This window comes from Somniosus microcephalus, unplaced genomic scaffold (genome assembly GCF_052327205.1).
Source record: "Somniosus microcephalus isolate GS21.2 unplaced genomic scaffold, FLI_Smic_1.0 unresolved_chr3, whole genome shotgun sequence".
Lineage (NCBI taxonomy): Eukaryota > Metazoa > Chordata > Chondrichthyes > Squaliformes > Somniosidae > Somniosus > Somniosus microcephalus.
In genome coordinates this window covers 70506854-70515861 of record NW_028225181.1, presented here as the reverse complement: position 1 = coordinate 70515861, position 9008 = coordinate 70506854, and the positions used below count along the sequence as shown (strand labels likewise).

The window sequence follows — 9008 nt, the reverse complement described above, 5'->3', positions numbered from 1 at the left end:
ACACGGGTACAGGGGCTCAGTAATGTTTCATTCATCAGAAAAAGACAAAGTACAACAACATACTGGTCAGCTTAACAAAATCTCATCATATTTATGTGGCTATAAATATAAAAGTCCCTAACAAATCCAGTAGTGAATTCAGGAGAAATGTCTTTACCCAGAGAATGGTGAGAATGGGGAACTCACTACCACAGGGAGTAGTTGAGGTTAACAGCACAGATGCATTTATGAGGAAGCTACATGAGGGAGAAAGGAATGGGAGGATGTGTTGATCGGGTTAATTGAAGTAGGGTGGGTGCGGGGCATAAACACTGGCATAGACCAGTTGGGCCGAATGGCCTGTTTCTGTGCTGTACATTCTATGTAACACCATGAACAGTCAATCGAAGGGAATCATCAGCACAGCAACCTTAAAGATTAAACAGCAGTACAAGAATTTCAAAACGTTCATCCATTCCATGTTCATGATGCACCAGCTGTCTGCAGGGCCCTGCGCTACAGAACAATGTGAGCTCGCTGGTGTCTCTTCAGGTTCCCAGAGCTTTTAAAGCTCTTACAACATAAGAAGTAGGAGCAGGAGTCAGCCATACGGCCCCTCGGGCCTGCTCCGCCATTCAATAGGATCATGGCTGATCCAAACCTAGACTCACGTCCACTTCCCTGCCCGCTCCCCGTAACCCTAATTCCCTTATCAGCTAGGAAACTGTCTATCTCTGTTTTAAATTTATTTAATGTCGCAGCTTCCACAGCTCTCTGAGGCAGCAAATTCCATAGATTTACTACCCTCTGAGTGAAGAAGTTTCTCCTCATCTCAGTTTTGAAAGGGCAGCCCCTTATTCTAAGATTATGCCCCCTAGTTCTAGTCTCACCCATCAGTGGAAACATCCTCACTGCATCCACCCGATCAAGCCCCCTCACAATCTTATATGTTTCGATAAGATCGCCTCTCATTCTTCTGAACTCCAATGAGTAGAGGCCCAACCTACTCAACCTTTCCTCATAAGTCAACCCCCTCATCTCCGGAATCAACCGAGTGAACCTTCTCTGAACCGCCTCGAGAGCAAGTATATCTTTTCTTAAATATGGAAACCAAAGCTTCACGCAGTATTCCAGGTGTGGCCTCACCAATGCCCTGTATAACTGCAGCAAGACTTCCCTGTTTTTATACTCCATCCCCCTTGCAATAAAAGCCAAGATTCCATTGGCCTTCCTGATCACCTGCTGCACCTGCATACTAACCTTCTGTGTTTCATGTACCAGGACCCCCAGATCCCTTTGTACTGTAGCACTTTGCAGTTTCTCTCCATTTAGATAATAACTTGCTCTTTGATTTTTTTCTGCCAAAGTGCATAACCTCACACTTTCCAACATTATATTCCATCTGCCAAATTTCTGCCCACTCACTTAGCCTGTCTATGTCCATTTGCAGGTTTTTTATGTCCTCCTCACTCAGAACATGTAAATGGTCTCTCATCAGTGTGAACTCGCTGGTGTCCCTTCAGCTCCCCAGAGGTTTCAAAGCTCTTCCCACAGACAGAATATGTAAATGGTCTCTTGTAGGAGTCTCTGCACTCCTAACAAAGAATCTATAACTTACTGGAAGTTAACAAACTGAATTTATTGTCTAAGAACTTTACAAAACAAGAAACTACAGGAGAAGCTCAAAACAGGTCTTTTCTCTTTCAATCCACATGAGGACTGGCTGGTCCCGCCCTCTACCTCTGACGTCATGATGTCATCACGTTTCCCATCGAAGGGGATGTCACGTGACCCACGTGATGACGTCATCGCGTCAGATCACGATGTTGTCGATCTAGCTCTGTTTAGCCAGAGCCAACTTGAAAGGTAATAACATTGGTTACAGACAATTAATGCTAGAGGTAATAACATTGGTTACAGACAATTATGTAAGTCACTTAGTGGTTTTGCCACATACGCCCCCCCAGAATTGTCTTTAACGAAAAGAGTCAATCGCTGAGGAGGTCGGACAAGTCTGTTGGACCGACTCCGAAATACCCGGAGGGGAAAACGCTGAGCAGGCGGCAAACTGGTAGGTGGTACGGCGGTGTCAGGTGTGGTAGCGGCCGCCGGCCGTGGTGCGGAGGCTGCGCCAGCTCGATCGGTCGTTCGAGGTCCAGGTGCGCAGGCTTAAGGCGATCGACAGAGATGTGATCCAGTTTGTCCCCGACGTCAATCACGAAACTCTTGTCCCCTGCCTGCAAAATCTTGAAGGGTCCGGCATACGGCAGTGCGAGCGGGGTATGATGGCCGTCCTGGTGCACAAACACAAACTTGGCTTTCGACAACTCCCCCGGGACGTTGAACGAAAGCAAACCGTGCCGTGAGGTCGGAACTGGGCGGAAACAGCGGGCCACATCCCGGAGGGTCTCTTTTTGTGTGGCCGCGGACCATGGTCACGTAGGTAATGGCAGGAATTCACCTGGGACTCGAAGCGGTTGCCCGTAAACCATCTCCGCCGACGACGACTGGAGATCTTCCTTCAGCACCGTGTGGAGTCCTAACATCACCCACGGTAGTTTGTCAACCCAGGATGCATCCAGCAGGCTGGCCCTGAGCGACGCCTTCAAGGAGCGGTGGAACCGCTCGCACAAGCCATTCGCCTGTGGGTGATAGTCCGTAGTGCGGTGGAGTTTAACGCCCAACACAGAAATCACCTCGTTCCAGAGTTCAGACGAAAATTGCGGCCCCCGATCCAACGAAATGTCCGCAGGGACACCAAAACGGGCTACCCAGGATGAAACGAAAGCTCGAGCAACGTCCGCAGATGTGGTGGACGTCAGGGGAAATGCCTCCGGCCACCTCGTGGTGCGATCCACCATCGTCAAAAGGTACGTAAAGCCCCGAGAAGGTGGGAGTGGTCCCACTAAGTCGATGTGAATATGATCAGATCGCCGTTCCGGGACCTCGAAGGTGGGGAGCGGGGCTCTGACATGGCGCTGCACCTTGGACCGTTGGCAAACAACACAAGTGTTCGCCCAGTCCCTGACGTCCTTGCGTATTCCCCTCCATACGAATTTGGAGCCCAGCAGTTTTTGCGATGCCCGCACCCCAGGGGGCGATAGGCCGTGTAAGGCATCGAAAATTGTACGACGCCATTTAGACGGGACGATCGGACGGGGTGCACCCAGTGAAACGTCGCAGAGCAGAGTGGTACCTGCGGAATGGAAAGGCACATCCCTCGGCTGGAGGCTGTTTGGAACCGAACGAAAACCCTGGGTCTCCGGGTCGTCCGCTTGGTCAACCGCCATCTGTGCGTAGTCAATGCCCAGTTGGACGGCGGTGCGGGAAAGGCAATCGGCGCCGACGTTGTCCTTACCGGCCACATGTTGGATGTCGGTGGTGAACTCCGATATGTACGTCAGCTGCCGTTGCTGCCGAGCCGACCATGGTTCCGCAGACTTGGCCATTGTGAACAGCAATGGCTTGTGGTTGACAAATGTGATGAAGCGTCGTCCTTCGAGGAGGAAACTTAAATGGCGGATGGCCAAAAACAAAGCCAACAGCTCTCGATCGAAAGTACTGTACCGGCGTTCATGCCGCTGTAGCTGGCGGCTAAAAAAGGCCAGGGGTTCCCACGCACCGTCGACCCACTGCTCCTGGACAACCCCCACCGCATAGTCTGACGCATCCGTCGTGAGAGCGATGGTGGCTCCTGGCAGGGTGTGTGCTAACATGGTCGCATTGGCGAGTGCGGCTTTCATCTCCTCGAAAGCACGATCCATCTCCTGTGACCATTCCACAGGGTCCTTTCCCGTCGAGCCTCTGAGGGCCTCATATAGAGGACGCATGAGCTGTGCAGCCCTGGGGATGAAACGATGATAGAAGTTCACCATCCCCAGGAACTCCTGTAAAGCTTTCACGGATTTTGGTTTCGGGAACGCCGCAATTGCCTCCACCTTGACCCGAAGTGGCGTTGCCCCCGTGGGGGTTATGCGGTGGCCCAGGAAATCCAGTTGCGATAGGCCGAAACAGCATTTGTCCGAGTTAACGATGAGGTCGTGCTGCTGAAGCCGTCTGAAAAGGACCCGAAGGTGCTCGAGGTGTTCCTCCTTGGAGGTGCTGGCAACCAGAATATCGTCCAAATAAACAAACAGAAAGTCAAGGTCCCGCAGGACTGAATCCATGAGGCGCTGAAACGCCTGTGCCGCGTTCTTAAGCCCAAAGGGCATTCGCAGGAATTCAAAGAGTCCAAAGGGGGTAATTACCGCTGTCTTTTCGACATCCTGAGGGTGCAACGGCACTTGATGGTAACCACGGATGAGGTCGATTTTGGAGAAGATGGACGTCCCCGCCAAATGTGCTGAGAAGTCCTGTATATGGGGAATGGGGTAGCGGTCAGGCGTCATTATGTCGTTGAGGCGGCGATAATCCCCACAGCGCCGCCATCCCCTGCCGGGCTTGGGGACGATGTGGAGCGGGGAGGACCAGGGGCTACTGGGCTGACGGATGATCCCCATTTTTTCCATCACGGCGAACTCCGCCTTTGCTGCCGCTAGCTTACTGGGCTCTAAACGTCACGCCCTGGCATAAATGGGTGAGCCGGTAGTCGAAATATGGTGCTCCACCCTATGCTTGACGGTCAGAGCCGAAAAGTTGGGCTTCGTCAGCTCGGGGAAATCCTCGAAGAGCCGGGCGAAATCGTCGGGCTGCGGCCGCGCACATGAAATCGTGTGTGATGCAGCCGTGCTGCGCGTCCCCGAAATATCATCGAGCGTGGTGGCGCGAACGAGGCGTCGATTTTTCACGTCCACCAACAGGCCGTTGGCGCCTAAAAAGTCAGCACCCAACAGGGCCTGTGAGATTTGAGCGGTGATGAAATGCCAGCTGAAAAGCTGTCCACCGAAACATACTCGGACGAGGTGCTTCCCGCAAGTGCGGATCGAACCCCCGTTGGCCGCTTGCATAGGGGGACCACGGCTGCCGGAGCGAAGGTCTATGACCGAGGCGGGCAGTATGCTGCATTGCGCCCCCTTGTCGCATAGAAAACGACGGCCGGAGATGGAGTCGATTACGTAGGTGAGATTCCCGGAAGCACCGATCGCCATCACAGCGGGGGAAGTACCGGGACCGGCGTGCATGACTTGCGGCGGTCTATTCGATGGTCTGGTAACGAAAGTGCACGGCGAGCGGCAGCAGCGGGCCTTCAGGCCAAAACGAGCGTGGTAGTAGCAGAAACCGGTCGTCGGAGGCGCCTTTGTCGGAGCCAGGGCCGGGCTCTTCGTGGCGGGGCGTTGCGCGAGGGCGCAGTATTGTTGCCGGACTGCGTAAATCTTATCCGCCTCTTCGGCGAGCGCGACGCAGTCTGCGGTTTCTGCTCGGGCGAGGGACGCCTGTACTTGCTCAGGAAGTTGAGTAAGGAACAGTTGCGAAACAGAAAACACTGGGGCTCGGACCCCAGGAGAGTCAGCATATGACTCATCATTTCCGAGGGTTTGGAGTCTCCTAACCCTGGTAGAGCCAGTAAACGGCGAGCGCGCTCCGCTTTGGTGAGACCAAATACCTGCAGCAATCGTGTCTTGATGGCGACATATTTGTCAGCAGTCGGAGGACTCTCCAGCAGGCTGATGATTCTCGACGCCGTCGAGCTCTCGAGGGCGGAGACCACGTGGAGATATCTGGTCTGATCCTGAACGATGTTGCGGAGCTCAAATTGCGCCTCGGCTTGCACAAACCAAGAGGCTGCCTGTTGTTCCCAGAATTGGGGGAGCTTCAAGGCCACTGCGTTGGCCTCCATCACTGGCCTGTGTTCAGCGTTCACCGTGAAAAACGATCGCGAGGAATCGGGGTCACCAATGTAGGAGTCTCTGCACTCCTAACAAAGAATCTATAACTTACTGGAAGTTAACAAACTGAATTTATTGTCTAAGAACTTTACAAAACAAGAAACTACAGGAGAAGCTCAAAACAGGTCTTTTCTTTCAATCCACACGAGGACAGGCTGGTCCCGCCCTCTACCTCCGACGTCATGACGTCATCATGTTTCCCGCCGAAGGGGATGTCACGTGACCCACGTGATGACGTCATCGCGTCAGATCGCGATGTTGTCGATCTAGCTCTGTTTAACCAAAGCCAACTTGAAAGGTAATAACATTGATTAGACAATTAATGCTAGAGGTAATAACATTGGTTACAGACAATTATGTAAGTCACTTAGTGGTTTTGCCACACTCTCATCAGTGTGAACTCGCTGGTGTCCCTTCAGATCCCTAGAGGTTTTAAAGCTCTTCCCACACACTGAGCAGGTGAACGACCTCTCCCCAGTGTGAACTCGCTGGTGTTTGAGCAGGCTCGAGGACTGAGTGAATCCCTTCCCACACACGGAGCAGGTGCATGGCCTCTCCCCAGTGTGAACTCGCTGGTGTCTCTTCAGCTCCCCGGACCTTTTAAAGCTCTTCCCACACACGGAGCAGGTGAACGGTCTCTCCCCAGTGTGAACTCGCTGGTGTTCGAGCAGAGACGAGGACTGAGTGTATCCCTTCCCACACACGGAACAGGTGAACGGCCTCTCCCCAGTCCCAGTGTGAACTCGCTGGTGTTTGAGCAAATTCGAGGACTGAGTGAATCCCTTCCCACACACGGAGCAGGTGAATGGCCTCTGCCCAGTGTGAACTCGCTGGTGTCTCTTCAGCTCCCTGGAGCTTTTAAAGCTCTTCCCACAGACAGAACATGTAAATGGTCTCTCATCAGTGTGAACTTGCTGGTGTACCTTCAGTCCCGCACAGCTTTTGAAGCTCTTCCCACAGTCAGAACATTTAAATGGTCTCTCATCAGTGTGAACTCGCTGGTGTAACTTCAGTTCCGTGGAGCTTTTAAAGCTCTTCCCACAGACAGAACATATAAATGGTCTCTCATCAGTGTGAACTTGCTGGTGTACCTTCAGTCCCGCGCAGCTTTTGAAGCTCTTCCCACAGTCAGAACATTTAAATGGTCTCTCATCAGTGTGAACTCGCTGGTGTAACTTCAGTTCCGTGGAGCTTTTAAAGCTCTTCCCACAGACAGGACATGTAAATGGTCTCTCATCAGTGTGAACTCGCTGGTGTACCTTCAGTTCCACGGAGCTTTTAAAGCTCTTCCCACAGTCAGAACATTTAAATGGTCTCTCATCAGTGTGAACTCGCTGGTGTAACTTCAGTTCCACGGAGCTTTTAAAGCTCTTCCCACAGTCAGAACATTTAAATGGTCTCTCATCAGTGTGAACTCGCTGGTGTCTCAACAGGTCGGACGACTGAGTGAATCCCTTCCCACACACGGAGCAGGTGAATGGCCTCTTTCCTGCTCTCTCCAGCTGGTGTCCCTTCAGCTCCTGGGACCTTTTAAAGCTTTTCCCACAGTCAGAATGTTTCACCGGCCTCTCCCCAGTGTGAACTCGCTGGTGTGCCAGCAGATTCGAGGACCGAGTGAATCTCTTCCCACACACGGAGCAGGTCAACAGAATCTCTCCTGCTCTCTCCAGCTGGTGTCTCTTCAGATCCTGGGACCTGTTAAATCTCTTCCCACAGTCAGAACATTTAATGTGAACAAGCTGGTGTCTCAGGAGGGTGGCAGAATGAGAGAATCGCTTCAAAAACACGGAGCAGGTCAACGGTCTCTCATCGGTGTGGACAAGCTGGTGTCTCAGCAGCACGGAGGGTGCAATTAATCCCGTCCCACACACGGAGCGGGTTAAAGGTCTCTCCCTAGTGTGAACTTGCTGGTGTATCATTGGAGTGGATGGCTGAGTGAATCCCTTCCCACACACGGGGCCGGGGTTTCTCCCCGCTTCAGGTATTTGTAGATTTTGAAGCTCTTTCAGAACATTTAAAAGGTCTCTCATCAGTGTGAACTCACGGGTGTTCCAGCAGATTGGAGGAGCGACTGAATCAGGTCCTGAGGAATCGAGCGACTCTGTCAGATCTTGACGTGATGTTTGGTTTGAGCTTCCTGTCTGTAAATGCTCCACTTCTAAAACCCTGTAAAAGGAGTGTAGAAAGGGTAAGTGGGGAAGAAGGGTTTTTTTTTGGCTAATTTTGTCTCAAAGAACCAACAGGGTAGAGCCGGTCCCACTGGTGTCCAGCCGTGCCCACAATAACCACCGGGCCAGAAACAGCCCAATCCACCTCAGTGACTTGGTCCTGAAGTCAAAACAAGTCTCATCAAATGACATCCTTTGTGACTGTGACAAAGGTAAACTATCCCTCCTCGTCCTTCCTGACTTGTCTGCAGCCTTTGACATGGTTGACCACTCCATCCTTCTCCCAACGCCTCTCCACTGTCGTCCAGCTGGGTGGGACTGCACTCGCCTGGTTCCATTCTTATCTATCTAATCGTAGCCACAGAATCACCTGCAATGGCTTCTCTTCCCGCTCCCGCATCGTTACCTCTGGTGTCCCCCAAGGATCTATCCATGGCCCCCTCCTATTTCTCATCTAAATGCTGCCCCTTGGTGACATCATCTGAAAACACAGCCTGTTTCCACATGTACGCTGACGACACCCAGCTCTACCTCACCACCAATTCTCTCGACCCCTCCACGATCTCTAATCCGATTCTGGGTGAGCAGAAATTTTCTCCAATTAAATATTGGGAAGACTAAAGCAATTGTTTCCAGTCCCTGCCACAAACTCCATTACCTAGCCACTGACTCCATCCCTCTCCCTAACATCTGTCTGAGGCTGAACCACACTGTTCACAACCTCGCCATCATGTCTGACCCTGAAAGGAGCTTCCGAACACATATCTGCAGCATAACAAAGACCGCCTATTTCCACCTCGGTAACATCGCCCGTCTCCACCCCTGCCTCAGCTCATCCGCTGCTGAAACCCTCAGCCGGGCCTTTCTTACCTCTAGACTCGACTATTCCAACGCACTCCTGGCTGGCCTCCCACATTCTACCCTATGTAAACTTGAGGTGATCCAAAACTACCCGTGTCGTAACTCAACACCAAGTCCCATTCACCCATCACCCGTGCTCTCTGACCTACATTGGCTCCCGATTAAGCAATGCTTC

The 9008-nt window shown here is 52.2% G+C and overlaps 1 protein-coding gene and 1 long non-coding RNA gene across 2 annotated transcripts; both read right to left on the bottom strand.

Moving 5' to 3' along the window:
* Positions 1 to 1597: 1597 nt before the first annotated feature.
* LOC147091927 (uncharacterized) lies at positions 1598 to 7964 on the bottom strand. The gene is made up of 2 exons (XR_015075245.1): positions 7849 to 7964; positions 1598 to 1837 (listed from the first exon to the last, which is right to left on the bottom strand). It is a non-coding gene; the product is annotated as an uncharacterized LOC147091927 (long non-coding RNA).
* Positions 5857 to 7648, bottom strand: LOC147091928 (uncharacterized; the record flags this gene model as incomplete). The annotated part of the gene is made up of 1 exon (XM_085976464.1): positions 5857 to 7648. A coding segment is annotated over one exon (1500 nt), but the record flags the coding sequence as incomplete, so codon positions are not given.
* Positions 7965 to 9008: the final 1044 nt, after the last annotated feature.